Below are 20668 nucleotides of genomic sequence, written 5' to 3' on the forward strand. Positions count from 1 at the left end.
GCGCCATTGCACTCCAGCCTGTGTAACAAGAGCGAAACTCCGTTTCAAAAAAAAAAAAAAAAATTGTGGAAATGAAGTTTGGCCATGTTGCCCAAGCTTGTCTCGAACTCCCAAGCTCAAGTGATCCAATCCATCTACCTTGGCATCCAACGGTGCTGGGATTACAGGCACAAGCCACTGCGCCTGGCCAAGACTATACTTGAGAGGAAGCAAGAATTGCTCAGTCATACATACCAGCGTTATTCATGGTTAGAGCCTTTCCTGGAGTCTCACTGAACTCTCAAGAGTTGGTTGGGATGAAAATTAGAAACTCTTACCTCAGAGGACCCAGTGGAGTGAGTCTTATAAGAGTAACTCTTTCAGCAGGTGTTAAGGAGCCTTGAGGTTCTTCTCCATGCAGCTGACCAGTGTCATTTAGGTTGGGTGTAGGTGTCTTTTGTTGTTGTTTCCCTTTAGCTTCCTTTGGCCTCTCTATAACTTTCATTCCACTTTCCCTGGTCACTTTGTGTTGCTTACTTTGACCTGGTTTCGGGTGGGTCTGGCAGGCCCTTCACTGATCATTCTGCCTTGTTTATCCTTTTTCCTTTCATTTCTTCTTTCCACATGACAGTGTGGCATTGAATAAGAACGCAGACTGGGCCAGGATACCTGGGTTTGACTTTCACCTGTGCCACATACTAGCAGGGTATCCTCCTTTGTAAAATGGAGACAATCATGGGTATAATAACTCTATTGCAAAGGTTTGCTGTGAGGATTAAATGAGTTAATAAATATAAATGAGTTAGTAAATAAATATAAAGCTTTTTAAACAGTAGCTGGCACTTACAGTCCAAGAAATGTTTGTTGTTATTCACTTCTCAACCTCAGTAAGGGCTGGCCCTGTACGTACTTTGGAAAAAGGAGCAGTAGACTTTGGCATTCACAGATTGGACATTTGTGATTTCTACAGTCCACAAGTGACTCTTGGTCACAGTGTAGTAATTTGTAATGCCGCTAAGGAAGAGATTATATTTACTCATTCAGTTGTAAAAGTTAGACAGCCTTTAATCACTCGTCCAGCAAATTTGCCAACGAAGACAACAGCTTATACACATTCAGAATACAGCATGGTTAGGAGTAGGATGCACATATGGGAATTTTAGGTACACTCACTCTAAGATCCAGATGTCGGTAGGACTCAGCACATCCAGACACAGGTGCTCCTCTGTGTACGCTTGTTGGTATCCACCGCGCCTCTCCTTCATTCAGCTAAGTTCATTCTCCTGGGATCAACAAGCAAATAATGGTACGTCTGTTTTCTTTTAAGAATATTGAAATATATTAGCTCGTTATTTGTCAGTTCTTTGTTTTCTTTGTGGAATTCAAAAAGCGATTGTGAAATATAGGGATGAAGAGACTACAGACATTGCCAGTGAATACTCTCCATTCTGTCCTTCTTACCCATCCAGACAGGTAACTTCTGAAAACCAAATTCAAAGAAAAACTCCAATTAAACATATTTTTGAGGGTAGGATTTCTTTATGATTCTTATTTGTATACCCTGATGTTTTGGGGTCCTCTAGGTTATTTCTCTTCTTGGGACTGGTGTTTATTTTTATTTGAGGGGGGATGCAAGGATAGTAGTGATGATTGTATTTGTTTTTTCCTGGGTTGATTATCTGTAAGAATTGCATAGTGTATATTTCTAATTTTTTTGAAGTATTAACCAGAGAAGGATTAGATACTAGTGATGATTGAGTACAGTGTGGCACCTTAAATTCCAGTGCTCCAGTGCATATATGTTTCTATTCTCAATTTGTTACCACCTTTCAGCAGTTTGATCTACTGTCAACAAAATTAGTAGCTGAGAAAGTGTTTTTGTGTGTGTGCATGCCCAAGCAGGCCCTTCCTCGGATGTGGTCTCTTAAGAAAGCCGTTGGTCTACTCTTTCGGTCTTGTAGAAGGTTCAAAGTGCTTTCTGTTGCAAAAGATAAGATGCGTAATGACCAGACCTAAATCATAGTGGGCTGCTAGAAGATAAATCCTATTAGTAGAAAAATGCCACTTCTTTTTCCATGGCTTCAGATATTCCTAATGTAGTTAAAGTCTTATGGAATTAGGGCCAACTAGAGTGTTGCTAATTTCAGGAATTCCTGATCCACAGAAAAAAGAGTTGTGAGACCTGCTGAGTAGAGTCAATTTAGTTTAATATGGGAAACAGGATTGGACGAAAAGTAGACGTTATTGGTCTCATGTAACGAGATCAGGCTGGAGTGCAGTGGAGCAATCTCAGCTCATTGCAACCTCCGCCTCCCGGGTTCAAGCTATTTTTGTGCGTCAGCCTCCTGAGTAGCTGGGATTGCAGGCACATGCCACCATGGCAGGCTAGTTTTTGTATTTTTGGTAGAGATGTGGTTTTACCATGTTGGCCAGACTGTTCTCAAACTCCTGACCTTATGTGATCCACCCACCTCGGCCTTCCAAAGTGCTATGATTAGCAGTATGAACCACCACGCCCTGCTGACAGATTCTTGAATAATTCCTTTACTTTTTGTTTACTCATGAAAGGAAATCAAGAAGCAGCACAGGTTGTGCTACCCCCAACAGTTATAACAAATTACATTACCAAGTACATAAAGTCCTCATACTAGGTAGTATTTTTTCCATTTTATACTGGAGGAAACTGAAGCTCAGTCGGTTTAAATGACATGAGCAAGGTCATGTCTGTGGATGCCAGAGCCGTATTTGGACTGTGGCCCCCAGATCTGTATTCTTTCTCTTTTTAGTATATATACAGAGAAAAGATTGGAGAGATATGGAGAAAGACAAAAACTTAAATTATTAGTGCTATGCTGTATAAAAAATACAACTTTCTACTTTAAAAATTTTTGTTTTAAGTTATACATGGATACCCACCTAATATGTAGATGCAAATACATTTTTCTCCCTCAGATTTTCTATTTAGTTGAAAAAATGAGTATTAAGTGTTCATTCTAGAAAAGTAGGGCAACTTTTAGGAAATGAAATGTCTGCGTTGTGTCCTTTTAGCACTTTGGTATCAAATGCAATGGAAAGAAATTGCTTTGGAACCTTTAGGGATGTTGCATCTTGGAATTTGCCCCTCCAGCTGGAGGAAATTAATCTGAGAACAAGGATTTCAGTTTTTGATTCAAAGCTGGTGATAGGAGCATTTATAAGCATTTTGATCTGTGAGAGCTTCATTGTACCCGCACACACCCCCACCACAGTTCTTTTTAAGATCTTTCTGGCAGAGCCTTGCCCTTTTCATGCCTCTCCTAAGGAGCCCCAGGATCATTACACATTTGAGATGATGTGTACTCTGTATGTGAACTTGGTAAGAATCCAAATAATTGACTTTTCGAGAACCAGTGAAGTAAAAACCACCAGGCTAGCTCTCAGCAGGTCTTCAGGAGTGGTGGTTGACTTTAACATCCATGTGCTTTTGTCCTGTATGTCAGGAGTCTCCAACACCTAGACCACATACTGGTACTACTCCTTGGCGGCATAGCAAGAGGTGAATGTAGGAGTAGGGGCCACAAACATTACCTCCTGAGCTCCGTCTCCTGTCAGATCAGTGGCGGCATTAGATTCTCGTAGGAGCGCGAACCCTGTTGTGAACTGCACATGCAAAGGATCCAGGTTATACACTCCGTATGAGAATCTAATGTCTAATGATCTGAGGTGGAACAGTTTCATCCCAAAATCATCCCCTGCCCCCCTGCAGGGACCCCCAGGTCCATGGAAAAATTGTCTTCTGTGAAACCAAACCCTGGCTCCAAAAAGATTGGGAACTGCTGGTGTGCGTGACAGATCCTTGAACGTGAAGTACAGTTCTCCTAATGGAATTTTTCTTATTTGTTCTGATCAGTTTTGTAGTAAGAGTTTCCTTTACAAGCAATGGATGCTACAGTGATTTTCTCTTTTACAATGGAAAACTGGAGACCTTGTTTGGTAGAATTGGTACATAACAGTGAGGAATATAGGCTCTGAGTTCAGTGGGGCTTGGAGCTCCTTGGTTAGTAACTTTTTTTTTTTTTTTTTTGAGACAGGGTCTTACTCTGTTTTCCAGGCTGGAATGCAGTGGTGCAGTCATGGCTCACTGCAGCCTTGACCTCCTGGCCTCAAGTGATCATCTCACCTCAGCCCTCCAGGTACCTGGGACTTCGGGTGTGTACTACCATGCCTGAATGATTTTTTAATTGTTTGTTTTGTAGAGATGAGTCTCACTGTTTCCTACGCCTGTCTCAAACTCCTGAGCTCAAGCAGTCCTCCCACCCCGGCCACCCAAAGTGTTAAGATTATAGGTGTGAGTTGCCATGCCCAGCCATAACTTACTTTTTAAAAATAATACCTCAAACAAGTTACTGAACCTCTTGATGCTATTTAAGCCTCAGTCTCCACATATGTAAAATGTAGATAATACTAGGAGAGGCACACATTGGAGATGTTTTGAGTTTAGTTCCAGACCACCACAATAAAGTGAATATAAATATAAAGTGAGAGGCTAGTCACAGTGGTTCATGTCTGTAATCCCAGCACTTTGGGAGGCTGAGGCAGGCGATCACCTGAGGTCAGAAGTTCGAGACCAGCATGGCCAACATGGCGAAACCCCATCTCTACTAAAAATATAAAAATTGTCCTGATGTGGTGGCGCACACCTGTAGTTCCAGCTACTTGGGAGGCTGAGGCAGGAGAATCACTTGAACATGCAAGGCAAAGATTGCAGTGAGCTGAGATCACACCACTGCACTCCAGCCTGGGTGACAAAGCAAGACTCCATCTCAAAAAATAATAACAATAAAAAAATCAAGTGAGTCTGCCAGGCATGGTGATGCACGCCTGTAATCCCAGCTACTCAGGAGGCTGAGGCAGGAGAATTACTTGAACCCAGGAGATGGAGGTACAGTGAGCCCAGATCACGCCACTGCACTCAGCCTGGGTGACAGAGTGAGACTCCATCTCAAAAAAAAAAAAGAAAAGAAAAGTGAATCACACAAATTTTTTCTTTCCCAGTGCATATGTTTTAGTGCATTAAGTGTGCAATAGCGTTATGTATTAAAAAATGTACAGGGCCAGGCACAGTGTCTCACACCTGTAATTCTAGCACTTTGGGAGGCTGAGGTGGGTGGATCACCTGAGGTTGGGAGTTCAAGACCAGCCTGACCAACATGGAGAAACCCTGTCTCTACTAAAAATACAAAATTATTAGGGTGCGGTGGCATGTCTATAATCGCAGCTACTTGGGAGGCTGAGGCAGGAGAATCGCTTGAACCTGGGAGGCGGAGGTTGCAGTGAGCTAAGATCACACCATTGCACTCCAGCCTGGGCAACAAGTGTGAAACTCTGTCTCAAAAAAAAAAAATGTACATTACCTTAATTTCAAAGTATCTTATTGCCAAAAAGTGCTAACAGTTATCTGAGCCTTCAGGAAGTCATAATCTTTGCTGGTGGAGGATCCTGCTTTGATGTTGATGGCTGTCAACTGATCAAGGTGGTGGTTGCTGAAGGATGGAGTGGCTGTGGCAATTTCTTAAGATACGACAGCAATGAAATTTGCTGCATTGATTGACTCTTCCTTTCATGAAAGATTTCTCTGTAGTATGTGATGATGTTTGATAGCATTTTACCTACAGTAGAACTTCTATCAAAATTGGAGTCAGTCTTCTCAAACACTGCTGCTGCTTTGTCAACCAAATTTATATATATTTCTGAATTCTTTGTTGTCATTTCCACAACGTTCACAGCATCTTCATCAAGAATAGATTCCATCTCAAGAAACCACTTCCTTTTTTTTTTTTTTTTTTTCTTCTTTGAGACAGGGCCTCACTCTGTTGCCCAGGCTGAAGTGCAGTGGCTCTGTCTAAGCTCACTGTAACTTCCCTGTCCCAGGCTCAAGTCATCTTCCCATCTTAGCCTCCCAAGTAGCTGGGACTACCGGTGTATGCCACCATGCCTAGCTAAGTTTTTGTACTTTCTGTAGAGATGGGGTTTTGCTGTGTTGCCCAAGCTGGTCTTGAACTCCTGAGCTCAAATGATATGCCCACCTTGACCTCCGACAATGCTGGACTTACAGACAAAAGCCACTGCGCCTGGCCAGTTAGAAAGAAACTACTTTCTCTGTGCATCCATAAGAAGCAACTTTCACCTGTTTTTTCTAGTACTCTGGGTTATTTCTCACTTTTTCAGTGTCATGAGATTGAAGCAGTTCATGTCCATCTTCAAGCTCAACTTTTATCAGTAATTTTAATTCTCTTGCTGTTTTTACCACATTTGCAGTTACTTCCTCCACTGATGAACCTCTCAAAGCCAATCTATGAGAGTTGGAATCAACTTCTTAACTCCTGTTAATGTTGCTATTATGACCTCCTCTCATGAATTGTGAATGTTTTTAATGGCATCTAGAATAGTAAATCCTTTCCAGAAGATTTCCAATTGACTCTGCTGAGATGAATCAGAGGAATCACTATCTACGGCACCTATAGCCTTACAAAATCTATTTCTTAAACAGTAAGACTGGAAAATCAAGATTACTCCTTGATCATGGGTCTGCAGAATTGACGTTGGGTTAGTAGGCATGAAAACAACATAAATCTCCTTGTACATTTTCATCAGAGTTCTTGGGCAACCAGGTGCATTGTCAATAAGCAGTAATATTTTGAGCAGTAGTATTTTGAAAGGAATTAATTTTTCTGATCAGTAGATCTCAACAGTGGTTGTAAAATATTCAGTAAACAATGCTGTAAACAGATGTCCTGTCATCCAGACTTTGTTGTTTCATTTATAGAGCACAGACAGATGAGATGTAGCATATTTATTTTGAATGGTAAATGAGCATTGGCTTCAACAGCAAGTCACCAGCTGCATTAGCTCCTAACAGTCAGTTATCCTTTGAAACTTTGAATCATTTCATTGGCCTCTCCTTTCTAACTATAAAAGTCCTAGATGGCATCTGTCTTCAATAAAAGGCTGTTTTGTCTCCACTGAAAATCTGTTTACTGTAGCGACCTTTATCAATGATCTTAGCTAGATCTTCTGACTAACTTCCTGCAGCGTCTACATCAGCAGTGGCTGCTTCACCTTGCATTTTTTTGTTAATAGTTTCCTTTCCTAAACCTCATGAACCAACCTCTGCTAGCTTCAGACATTTCCTCTGGAGCTTCCTCACCTCTCTCAGCCTTCACAGAATTGAAGAGAGCTAGAGCCTTGCTATGGATTAGGCTTTAGCTTAAGGGACCACTCAAACTTTCTCCATATCAGTAGTAAGACGTTTTACTTTTTTAGCCTTCATATGTTCACTGGAGTAGCACTTTTAATTTCCTTCAAGAGTTTTTCCTTTGCATTCACAACTTGGCTAACTGGCACAAGAGGCCTCACTTTTGGCCTTCCTCACTAAGCTTAATCTTATCTAGCTTTTGATTCAAAATGGGAGACAAGCTATTCTTCCTTTCACCTAAACACTTAGAGGCCATTATAGAGTTATCAGTTATCCTAATTTCGATGTTGTTGTGTTGTGTCTCAGGAAATATGGAAGCCCAAGGAGAAGAGACATGGTAAACAGCTGGGTGGTGAAGCAGTCAGAAAACATGTAACATTTATTGATTACGTTTGCCATCGTATGTGGACATGATTCATGATGCCCCAAAGCAATTAGCATAGTAACATTAATGATCACTGATCACGGATCATCATAACAGATATAATAATGAAAAAGTTTGAAATATTACAGTAATTGTCAAAATGTGACACAGAGATAAGAAGTCAGCATGCGCTGTAGGAAAAACGGCACTGATAGCCTTGTTCCACACCAGGTTGCCACATAACTTCCATTGCAAAAAGTGCAATATCTGTGAAGCACAGTGAAGTGAGGTGCAATAAAGCAACGCATGCCTGTCCTAGAGTTATTGTGAGGATTAATGAGATTCTAATGAAGAGTACTTACCTGGCACATGGTAGCTGGCTGTCAGTCATTACTAAAAGCATGCAGTTGAGCTAGAAGACAGATTGTAGGGGGCTTTGACCACTAAGCACAACCTTAGATGCATCTGTTACTATAGGAGCCTTTTTGACTTTTGATTTTTGGCAATATTCCAAATAGGTGAGTTTGCAATATGTTCCAGGCTTTGGAGGAATATCATTTGTTATTTATTTATTGGCATTTGAGGCAGGGACTCACATATATTTGATGATTAGATTACCTTTTTTAGATGCTGGCTATTCAGCACCAGTGTGCATCTTGTTATGTTATTTTGACCTCTCCTTTCCCTGTCTGCAATGCTGAAGGAAATCTGATGAATAGTAGCAGTTTTTTTAGAAAGTTGAGTGCTGTTAGGAATCTTGGTGGCTTTTCTGTCATCCCCTTCCGATGTTGAAATCACCACTTGCTTCACAAAATAAGTGGCAAATATGTGGCTCCTGGATGACTTAATTGCTTTTTGAGGTTTCCCTTTTCTCTGTCACATCAATTTTTGGCCAGCAGTCTGGGACCAACATTAAAACATACTTAACATTATTAAAGGGAAGAAGAGTCGTCAGTGCTTTTACAATGAAAAATGTGTACTATCGCTTTTGGGGCACTTGATAAAGAGGGTGTGTGGGAAAAGGTCCCCAGCCACTTTTTTTCTTCTAGGAAATGCTGTAGTAGATTGGTATTCATTCCTGAAAATACGATTATATGCTCTGACCAAGTAATTTGGAATTGAGGGAGTGGGTTTACAAGAATATTCCTTTCCAGTTTTTAGTGAGGGAAAGCCACCAAGGGCACTGACTCTTTCTGGACACAGACGCTCAGACTCACTTCTATATCATAATTTTTACCCTTGCGTAGGCTCTCATGCATTGTCTCATAAAGTGGGCAATACGCTTCTATCCATTCTTTTGGATGAGGACACCGAGACCAGGGAACTTGCCTACGGTCCTCCTGAAGTCTTTGTAGGCTGGAACCCACCCAGGATCCTGGTTTAGTCCTGGGCTTTTTCCTGAAAGACATTTATTGGAAATGGTAAATACTATGTGCTTAATTCACTCTCTGTAAAATATTTCAGTTGCTCCCTGGCACTGCCCACTGGATAAAGACCAAATTCAGTATGGCATGCACATTCCTTTAGGCTGTGACCCACCTCCAGCCATATTTCTCGCCTGTCTCACATGACTTAACTCCCTGGGTTACATCTTCTTTTCTTTCTTTTCTCTTGTCTTTCTTCTCCTTTCTGCTTGTCTACTTACTGAACTCTGGCACTTTTCATATGAGCCACTTCCCTAGAAGGACTGCTGTGGACAGTCTCCCCATCTTCTCTCCCTCTGTTAGTCTTCCTACAGTTAGGTGCCCCTGTTTTGTGCTCTCATGTCTGTATATCAACACCTTTATTATGGCATCCATCGTGTTGCATGTTGGGATTATCTAGTCTCTCTCCTGAACTGCAAGCTACTGTTAATCCTTCAGGGCCCAGTACCTAGCACTTGGTAATAATTCATTTTAATTATCTCTGTCTCTTATAAATGACCTTCTCCCTGTCCTTGTACAAACTTCAGCTATCTGTAGAGGCATAGCATCTTCCACTTTAAAAAAGAATGTATGTGTGTGTGTATATATGTATTTATGTATATATATACATATAACTTAGTTTAGAAATGGCAAGGCCAGGAATGATGTGGGTTTGTTGTTGTTATTGTTGTTTTAAGTTTTTAAAGTCACTTTCTGCTTTATCCAATGTGTGTTTAGGGGGGTGGGGTGGGGTGTGTGCCACTACACCCAGAGAAGTCATACAGGGAATGTGGTGGTAGCAGCCAAGGAAAGCCATTCAGGGGGTGTTTCTATCAGCTGAATAATGGCAAAATTCTTTGAGGGCCTTACTGTTTGGAAACCTCATACATCCTTACCCCATCTAAAACCCACACACTTGAGGCACTTGAGGCAGTAGTGCTATTTCTGGCATCTGACTCTCCTCTACCAGTCTTACCTGTGAGGCGGTGGCTGTAACATTAGTTCCTAATCCTGTGGCACTATATATATTGTACATTGATATGTTGGGTGACGTGTGTGGTTTCTCTGTTATTAATGCTATTGACCTAAGTCAGTGTCTTTGGTGACAATTAATAGAAACCCACTCTGGCTAATATATGCCAACAACAGAATTTTTTGTTGTTTTTTTGGAGATCGTGTCTCACTCTGTCACCTAGGCTGAAGTGCAGTGGATTACGGGTGTGCACCACCACACCTGGCTAATTTTTGCATTTTTAGTAGAGATGAGGTTTCACCATGTTGGCCAGTCTGGTCTTGAACTCCCGACCTCAAATGATCTGCCCACCTCAACCTTCCAAAGTGCTAGGATTACAGGCATGAGCCACCACACCCGGCCCCAACAATGAAATTTATTATAAAGATACAGACACAGATGTGAATTATGGAACTGTGGCCCAAGGTGTGTTCAGGCCTCACAAAAGCCTGGAAAGCCATGGGAGTCCAGGCCAGATCCTCCTCATGTGTCTGTTTTCTGTAGAACGGCCTTCTGTGTTTCCCCATATTTGTGGCCAAATGTACAACTCTATAGTTCAGGTAGCTAGCTTCGTTAGTATCTCTTAGTCCTTCCTGAAAGACATTTGTGGGAGCCAAAGATAAAGGAGAAAGGAAATGATTAGCCCAGTGTATGTGGGGCCATTGTGCTTATTCATTTCCCCATGCAGTTGACTTGTGGGGAGGTGGTATGCTCCACAGGGTTATGGGAGCAGGCAGCAGTAGTCTGAGGAAAGGGAGTATTGGTAGGACAGAATCCTAAATGGTGTCCCCTGAATATTTTGTTTCTGGAATGTAAAGAAAGAATCTGGCCAGGCGGAATGGCTCATGGCTGTAATCCTCATGTTTTGGGAGGCCAAGGTGAGAGGATTGCTTGAGGCCAGGAGTTTGAGACCACCTTGGGCAGCATAGCAAGACCTCATCTCTACAAAAAATTAAGGAATCTCACTAACCATTTCAAGAATTAATATAGGTAGTTTTGAATCTTATAAATTCTTTCTGCTGATATAACATTAGGCTAGTCTTCTCCAAGTTTGCACCAGTGTTTGGGCTGAAGTCTAATTTTTAGTCAAGATGACCTCTCTAGTGTTCTAACAGCCAATTGAATTTAATGAGTAGCTCTACTCTCTCCTCAGAGAAAGATGATAGAAGCTGTCAAAAATAATTGTGCTTGCTGGGCGCAGTGGCTCACTCCTGTAATCCCAGCACTTAGGGAGCCCAAGGCAGGTGGATCACGAGGTCAGGAGTTTGAGACCAGCCTGACCAACATGGTGAAACCCCATCTCTACTAACAATACAAAAATTAGCCAGGCCAAGATCATGCCACTGCACTCCAGCCTAGGTAAGAGAACAAGACTCCGTCTCAAAAAAAAAAAAAAAAAAAAAAAAAAAAAAATTATGCTTTAATTTAGTTCTTTGTCAATGTTACATGAGGAAAACTCTCAGTGATAATTTTTTTGTTTTGTTTTGAGATGAAGTCTTGCTTTTGTTGCCCAGGCTGGAGTGCAATGGCGCAATCTTGGCTCACTGCAACCTCTGCCTCCTGGCTTCAGGCGATTCTCCTGCCTTAGCCTCCCGAGCAGCTGTTATTGCAGGTGCCTGCCACCACAGCTGGCTAATTTTTTGTATTTTTAGTAGAGATGGAGGGTTTTGCCATGTTGGCCATGTTGGTCTCGAACTCCTGACCTCAGGTGATTTGCCTGCCTCAGCCTCCTAAAGTGCTGGGATTACAAGTGTGAGCCACCGCACTCAGCCAAGAATTTTTAAATTACCAAAACACTCATAGCTTTTAACATGCAGGAATAGTTCCTCTTGCTTAAGCCCAGACCATTACATCAGCATCATTTGGGCAGCTTTTTACAAAACCAGGGCATCAGCCTGCATCCCTGCACTATAAGTCTGCAGGCTTATGGGTGCCTGAGAATCTGTTTAGATAATAAGCTCCCCATGTAATCTGACCGCCCCAAATATGAGAAGCACTGCCTCAGAGGGACTTGGTTTATTGGCATCTTAGTTACCTCCAAAATACACCATGTTCAAAAATGAGTTCCCAGGAAAAGCCATAACATTTTTCTTCAGCCTCAAGATGGGCTGTACCCAAGTTTCTTCTAATGCCATATTTTAGTCTGAATTAACAAATTCAGAAAACTTCCTACCCAGGGCCTTCTACCAAAAAAGGAAAAAAAAAATCTAATTTTATTTGTTGATAAAACTGGTTGTGTAGTATAGAATGTTCCACAGTCAGAATTTGACTGATTGCATCCCCATTGTATTATTTGACATGTTTCTCTGTCCCAGTGTTTCTGATAAATTGGCTGATTGCCATGGAAGTTCAAGCAGATGGAGGTTAGAGATTTTGGCAAGAACACTTCATGGATGGTGTGGTACACTTTATTAGGAGGCCCATGGTGTGTCTCTTTGTTATGTTAACAGCCATGTCTTTTTTAACAGCCAGAGGTGATCATCACTTTGGTCTATTCACTAATGTTTGTAATTAATTATCTTTGAGTATCCAATAAATACTGAGCCCCAAATAGAGGCCCTTGAATATATTTTTACTGAGAAGCAGTGACCCAGAATCTGGCCTTGATTCTCCTTTACAAATGATTGTACCTCTTGGCACTGTCTTGTGGTTTTAGGTAACTTAGAATGGACAAAGAATGTTCCAGCTCTCTTTATGAGCCCTGGTGTGCTATAGATCAGCTGGATCAATACTGACTTGATACATCCATGTTTTCCTATGCTTATCTCTGGGCCTTATATATATGTCCATATTCTCTGAAGAACACATATCTTTTGCTTTTAACCCTTGGTCCTCACTGGAAGGAGAGGGGATCATGCTGTGGCATGTCGTCTCTTTTCTTTCTTTTTTTTTTTTTTTTGAGACAGAATCTCACTCTTACCCAGGCCGGAGTGCAGTGGCAGGATCTCGGCTCACTGCAACCTCCACCTCTGGGATTCAAGCAATTCTCCTGCCCCAGCCTCCCAAGTAGCTGGGATTACAGGTGCACACCACTACAGCCAGCTAATTTTTGTATTTTTAGTAGTGACGGAGTTTCGCCATGTTAGCCAGGCTGGTTTCGAACTCCTGACCTCAAGTGATCTGCCCACCTCAGCCTCCCAAAGTTCTGGGATTACAGGTGTGAGCCACCGGGCCGGGCCATCTCTTTTCTTTCTGATTCTGTGCTTGAGCAGCCCTGCTTTGCTGTGCAACACTTCAAGTTGTTTCTTAGATAAGGAGTGCACACCCCTCCCCCTCTGTTGGGACAGCTAGTAGTTATCAGTCCTAAATAATTAGTTTAATACATTGAATATCCATAACTTGTTGGAATTTTCTGTCTTCCTTTAGTTAAAAACGTTTTTAAAAAGTATCTAACTTGTAAAATAAACGAAAAGCTCCTGGGTGTATGTGATATTTTAGTGTGTATTCTGAAAGCATGGCTTAATGTTATTCATTTTAAACCCTTAAACAAAGAAAAATATCCTTTGCTCTTCTCTTTTAGGAAATTCACACAAATGAAAAGGAAGTAACAGAGAAGGAAGTAACTCTTCACTTGTTGCCAGGTAACTGTCATGTTAGCATAGTAACTCCTATGCAAGGCAAAGCCAGTGATAAATTACATCATCCCTAGCCTTGCTATATTTAAACTCCTTTGTTTTCATCCTCTCACATATAACAGTAATGAATTAGACAAAAATATCAAGGTTTTTAGTTCAATAACTACGCACCTGGGTCTGAGTATTACAACATCTAGAAAGAATTTTTCTTGTTTCCTTTTCCCTCAAGCTGGTGAAAATAAACCTGAGATATTCTCACTGCTTTTACAAGCATATGAGGCCTTTTTCAGGCCATTCTACATGGCCTCTTCCAGTATGCTGACCCCCAATCAGGAAAACCTCAATTCCCTACAGAACTCTACACCCTATACTCTCTTCCTGCTGTCCAAGTCTGTAGCTGCCTGTGAACAATGCAGCCACCATGGTCTCCCAAGGCAACCAGTGGTGGGTGGCCTCACCTGTTGGTCTATATCCACTTGTGCATGTGAGCATGTATATTGGGGATACTGGGATTTACCAACCCGGGGGCTGCCCGCACTTCGCCCTGTGGTCATTGCCACAGGGCAATTGTTAAAGACAGTGACTTTAACTTAAGTTTTAATCATTTCTGCGTTCAGGAATAGAAACTACTTGGTGGCGTATCCTCTCCATATATGGGATATTCTGTGATCCGTGTATTTAATTCTTTTTTCACTTTCTTTTTCCTAATTCCAAATAGCTTTTTTTAAATAAGTTTTTTTAGGTACATTTTCCCAAAACAATACAGGCTTCATTCTGCCACTTTTTATTTTATTTCAGTTTATTGAGGGGATATAAATCTGTGCAAGTTTCTGACTGATCCACCTTATTTGGTAAAAGAATCCTATAACTTTTTTTGATGTTTTTAAATATCAAAGGCTTTTTTTCCTATAATGATGACTTAAACGTTACTTTCTGTCTCCTCTTGTTTTTCCTCTTCTTGGGGTTATAGATTTGGAAATTTTATTTTTAGCTCAGCATTATGCATATTCTCCCCTCTCCTGAATTACTTCGCAGTTTCATCTAGGTGTAGGTGTGCAGTGGTGAGTTCACAGTTAACTTCTCTGAGCCTAGTTCCATAAACTAGACAAAGATCATTTTTAGCTCCCAACTCTTGTGATTCTAGACTGTGATCTGATATAAACCAGCTGATTACTATGGGGCAGCATGCCATGTTTGCAGAGGGTCTCACCAGGAATGTTGTATTAGCTAGTGCATGCTAATTTCTGGTCTCTAGTACATGAGCATGGGAGGGGGCTGACCTGGTCTTAGGGAGAGCCTCACCGTTAAAAGGTGTTTCACGTTGAGAGTTGAAAGCACAGGGAGCCTTGCTCACATGTCTTCCACTATGGACTTAGTAGAGACACTTTTTCTGGGACTATTTTAAATCCTAATGAGGCTCTGTCTTCATTATTTCCTTTGAACTGATCTCTTGAGAGGCTGACCTAGTGACTGAGCCATCTTCTGCTATTTCCTTAGTTTTTCAGCCAGAGGTAATTAACCTTTTGAAAATGAGGGAAAAACACCATGATACGTGTCCCTTCTGAGTGTCTGAAACTCTTCTTTGATTTCATATTGAAAGCTAAACTAAATAAATTTTAAGCCAAAAAGTAAATTTAAAGACCTTGAAGGAGCTGTTGAGAGGGAGATTCCAAGGAGAAGATGGTTATCTGTTGCATGAGAAGAAAAATCCTTTGGGCTTTTTTGTTGTTGCAAAACATTTATAGTTTTTCATTTCTGCCACAGTCTTCTGTTTTTCGTGCCCGCATGAGCTCCTCTGCTTCCAGAAGGCAGAGAATACTTACCTGTTCCCCATTTCTCATCTTTCTGACTGCAAGGAAGGATACTTTCTGTCTCCAGGGGCTGCAGCTTTCACGTGGGCTGGGTGCTGCAGATCGAGCAGGAGAGGTGACGCATTGAAAGGAAATATGCTTAACTAAGAATGAGAGGAAACACGCTTTTCCCCCACAAACCTCTGACCTCTGTTTTCCTCCCAGTGTGGAGCCAGAACAAGAGTGGTCATGCTGTGGAAGGCTGCAGTACTTCTTGGTCTATGGAAGCTGCCTGGAAGCCCCATGGCCAGGGAGACACCACTGCTCTCTCTCTCGGCACTTCCAGTATTAGAAACTACCCCCTCTCACAGAAAAGTGGGCTTGAGATCTGCATCTTTTAGGGCAGACTGGGGCAAGCCCATCTATAATTGCTTCTATGAAACATCTGCTTGGGTCAAAGTAATGAAAACACTAAGATCTCTGCATGAAAGTGCAACTCAGATCATTAGTACCTATTCGGAAATTTCCATTATTCCCAGTGAGAAGATAGAGAAATGTCCAGCATGGAGGTGTATCTGAGCCATTTGAGTTTCACTACTTGGTGGTTCCCACTCTGCCTCATCTTCTCTCCTACGTTTTTGCAGCTCCTGCCATGCTGAAAAGTGTGAAGTTCTGAAGCTCTGAGTTGTACTGTATGTTTGTCCTTATGTAAATAGGGCTCGAAAGCCTTTAGGATTTGCATATTGTATGTTCCCTGAGAACTCTAAGGAAGACTTCTTTTTGTTTCCAACAGGTGAACAGGTGCTTTGTGAAGCCAGCACAGTACTGAAGTATGTCCAGGAAGATTCCAGTCAGCATGGGGTCTACGGGAGGCTTGTCTGCACAGACTTCAAGATTGCCTTCTTGGGCGATGATGAATCTACATTGGATAATGATGTATGTCTGGGCTGCATTTGGCAGAGTTTTCAGGGAATAGTGCACTTGTGATTCCATTGTCTTCCCCCCACCCCAGTTTCTCAATTACTCTACCCCCCAACACCCATAAACACAAGGGACAGAAATCCTGTATGTACGAGCTGCATTTGGTGAAGTTTGAGGGGAATAGTACAGTTGTGGCTCTGGTGTCTTTTTTCCCCCAGCTGCTCAGTTACTCCTCTTCCCACCATCCCCACCGTCCCTGCTGCCCCATATAAATACACACAAAAGACAGAGTCCTTCTCATCACTGGCCTACTCTCTGTCCTTCAGGATCTCCTTTCAGTGGCAGGACCATTTAGAAATTTCTCACCTGTGCCGTGTGTCATACTGGCTTGTTTTGACCTCGTGTTGACACTGTCAGCTTTTAATTTTCTTCTGTATTTTAGTGATATATATATATATATCACTCACTGGAATAACATCTTCCAAATATACTAGCTCCCCATGTTTTCTCTATACTAAGCTCTTCCTTAAACCCAGGAACAGAGTTCAGTAATGAAACTGATGGTGAATGCAGCCTTTGAATTTGGGTTTACTATGTTTTCGTTTTATTTTTAATAATTTTTTTTGAGACAGGTGCTTACTCTGTCACCCAGGTTGGAGTGCAGTGGCACATTCGTGGCTCCAGTAATCTTCCCACTTAAGCCTCCCGAGTAGCTAGGACTGTAGGCATGTGCCATCATGCCTGGCTACTTTTGTTATTTTTAGAGAGGCAGGGTTTTGCCATGTTGCCCATGCTGGTCTCAAAGTCCTGAGCTCAAGAAATCCACCTGCCTTGGTCTTCCAAAGTGCTGGGATTACAGGCATAAGCCACCTCACCCAGCCCACCTTATGTTTAATCTGAAACTAGTAGCAGTATCCTTGTGAAATTTGTTCCTACTCATGAAGAATGAGCAATCAAGTAAGGAGAGAACTGCCCATACCACTAGGAGAGCACCATATGTTAGTGGAAACCCAGCCAAGGCACTTCCTGGCCCCAGTGTGCCAACCGTCCCAGACCTCCCTTGCTTTTTAAATAACACCAGTGCTGTCTCTTCCATCTGGCCTTGGGCTTGGTTCATAGTCCTGTACAAAGAGAGCATGCACCAGAAACTTGAATCTCTTGTTCTTCCTGAAGCTGACTTCAGGTTGCTCTGTCAATCCCCTATTCACATTTGTGTGGAGAAATGTTAACCTGTACATCACTTCCCCACACTTCTCAAAGTGATTGTGTGTGGCATGGTGGGTTTGCCTAGGAGGAGCTCAGAAATGGTATGTTCTGGGCCAGGTGCGGTAGCTCTTGCTGGTAGCCCAGCACTTTGGGAGGCTGAGGCTGGTGGATTGATTGAGCTCAGGAGTTCGAGACCAGCCTGGACAACATGGTGAAATCATGTGTCTACAAAAAAACACAAAAATTAGCCAGGTGTGCCTGTAGTCTCAGCTACTTAGGAGGCTGAGGTGCAAAGTTGGTTTGAGCCTGAGAGGTGGAAGTTGCAGTGAGCCAAGATCACCCTACTGCCCTCTAGCCTAGCTTGAGTGACAGTACTAAACCCTCTCTCAAAATGAATCTGGAGCTTTTCTCACATACTTCATTGTCCCTTTTTAGGGATGTCACTGCATTTTCCCATTTTTCTTTCTTTTTTTTTTTCTTTTGAGACAGTCTCACTCTGTTGCCCAGGCTGGAGTGCCGTGGCACGATCTTGGCTCACTGCAACCTCTGACTCCCATGTTCAAGCAATTTTCCTGCCTCAGCCTCCTAAGTATCTGGACTACAGGTGCCTGCCGCCATGCCTGGCTAATCTTTTTTTTGTATTTTTTAGTAAAGACAGGGTTTCACTGTGTTAGCCAGGATGGTCTCGCTCTCCTGACCCCATGATCCACCCACCTCACCCTCCCAAAGTGCTAGGATTACAGGCGTGAGCCACCATACCCGCCCCCCATTTTTCTTAATATCTAAGTAGAGAATGGTGATTACTCTGTCTATAAATGTCTAACAGTGCGCAGAGAAGTCACAGTTGTTTCCTTTTGAATTTTCTAGGAAACTCAATTTAAGAATAAGGTTATAGGAGAAAATGACATTACGCTCCACTGTGTTGATCAGATTTATGGAGGTAAGTACCTGTTTTTCCTTGGGATGTTGCCAACCTTTGAGAATCTAGCTGATACTGATAATATTTTTATGACCATTTATGATTTTCTAAAATTTTTGTACATACATCAATCTTGTTTAAATCTGTTTTATAGGTGCTAAAATTGAGATGTAAAGTGGTTTATATGGGGTTAATTAGCTAGAGGAGCTTGGACTTGAACTTGGAACCTGTTCTAATACTAAACACAATGCCATTATATGCTAGATGTTGATGAGACTTTTTGATATCAGAGTTTGCTGTGTAGGTTTTACTTTATAAGCTGCTCTGATAAAAAGATCTGTTGTGTTGCATTAGGATATCTTTTCTTCTGACTAAACAAGCCTCTCCTACCAAGCCTCTCTCTGTTCCACTTCTCTATTTTTGCATTCGGGCATCTTCAGAAATCGTTCAGTGATCATTTATGATGTTCTCAAGACTCCAAGGTGTTGAGTGAGTCCAAATTCTGGGACAGTGAGGGGGTATCAAGAGGGGTCCTAGCTGTAAACCTAGGAGTTGACTGTCATGAAAGCATGTATCTAGTCATTTCCCTTTCATCTTTTGTAAGCTCAGCTTTCAGAGTGAGTTTTCTTTAGGCCACTGGATTCAGTTCTGCCAACAGTGGCCAGACTGTTTGTTCTTGTGCTTACTCCAGAGGAGTGAAGAACTGCTCTCGGAGAACCAGGGCCCCTACTGAAGAGATTGGGCTTCCTTTGACAGTCACTTAAAAGACAGGCAGCACCTTTCCTCTCATTGGGAGGTATCCCTAGAAGTTGAGCATCTACTTTGTTTCTTTAGCATTCACTTATTGCTGTGTAACAGAATTTCCCTTCTGATTTAATTGCTGATCTATAGTGTTTGATGAGAAAAAGAAAACTCTCTTTGGACAACTGAAGAAATACCCTGAGAAGCTCATCATCCACTGTAAAGACCTTCGAGTGTTCCAGTTTTGTTTGAGGTACACAAAAGAAGAGGAAGTCAAAAGGGTAACTAGTTGCATGTGTTTTTAGGTTTTATTTCCCATCAGGTTTTCCCTGCTAGCTCTGGTTTTTGCTTATGTTGCATGAAGGTTGAGGGGAGGCTTTCACTCTGTGAACTTGAAATTGGTTGTAATCCCATATTCTTTGATTAGAAGGTGAGAGGTAATTTGATAAAGTATGCCTGTGTATCATCTTGGCACATGCTACCTTTAATACTTCAGTTCATAATGTTTTTATTCCCAGAGCCACTAGATGGTGGGAGGTGGTAAACCAGGTCAGGAAGCAGTAGAGGAAAATGAAAGCCAAATCATCAGATGTGCTTTTGGAGACTAAATAAACCTAATCTCCTGGTTGCCACAGCAGGTTGAGATATGCAACTGAGTAAACTCAGAAAGTGGTTGTATCAATTTGATGTTTGTTGTAATTTCCAATATATATATTTTTTTGAGACCGTGTGTCGCTCTGTCACCCAGGCTGAAGTGCAGTTGTATCCAAGATTTCTCTTATTAAATATTGATCTCAGACTTTTCCCTCTGCTGGTAAATACATCAGAGGAGACCTAGCAGGAGGCCTATTCATGTATATTCTCTTGATTACAGTGAGTTTGCACACTTAGCGGTAACTCCTTAATTTTCTTTAATATAGTGTGGTAGTTCAGTTAGAATAATAAATGTGACTTGTATCTATTTTGAGCGAGAAAAGAATAGTATAGATATAGAAAATTTCCTGAGAAGGCAGAAACTTCAATTTGAACAATGGTTTTAGTCACTTTATCAAATATACTTTTGTTTGACACAGTAGAAAAACGGAAAGCATGATAGATTGATTGATTTCCCTTATCTTCTATAAGAAGGTCCTGAAGGCCTCAACAGTGGATCAGAACAGCTGGGTCTTGGTTATCATCTGATATCAGCTTTAAGTGTTTGACATGTCAGAGTTTTGTACTATCTGACTTAATATGGCACTTACATTTTTTAGAACTTTGTTTTTGAGAAATTAGACTATGTTTTAAAATTTTCCCCAGAAACTCAGCGTTCTTAGAAAACCTGACAGATTAGGCTGGGCACGGTGGCTCGTGCCTGTAGTCCAAGTACTTTGAGAGGCCAAGGCGGGTGGATCACCTGAGGTCAGGAGTTCAAGACCAGCTTGACCAACATGGAGAAACCCTGTCTCTACTAAAAATACAAAAAATTAGCTGGGCATGGTGGCACATGCCTGTAATCCCAGCTACTCGGGAGGCTGAGGTAGA

At 41.8% G+C, this 20668-nt stretch overlaps 1 protein-coding gene across 3 annotated transcripts in view; it reads left to right on the forward strand.

The window, feature by feature from the left end:
• Positions 1 to 20668, forward strand: part of MTMR12 (myotubularin related protein 12) — a 91921-nt gene that overhangs the window by 28734 nt on the left and 42519 nt on the right. For all 3 annotated transcript variants that reach the window (XM_017526818.2, XM_017526820.2, XM_017526819.2), the window contains exons 2-5: positions 13513 to 13573; positions 16151 to 16293; positions 18352 to 18424; positions 19295 to 19425. In XM_017526818.2, coding sequence (XP_017382307.1) covers positions 13513 to 13573; positions 16151 to 16293; positions 18352 to 18424; positions 19295 to 19425 — 408 coding nt within the window. The remainder of the gene's footprint in view (positions 1 to 13512; positions 13574 to 16150; positions 16294 to 18351; positions 18425 to 19294; positions 19426 to 20668) is intronic.

Source organism: Cebus imitator, unplaced genomic scaffold (genome assembly GCF_001604975.1).
Source record: "Cebus imitator isolate Cc_AM_T3 unplaced genomic scaffold, Cebus_imitator-1.0 Scaffold44, whole genome shotgun sequence".
NCBI lineage: Eukaryota > Metazoa > Chordata > Mammalia > Primates > Cebidae > Cebus > Cebus imitator.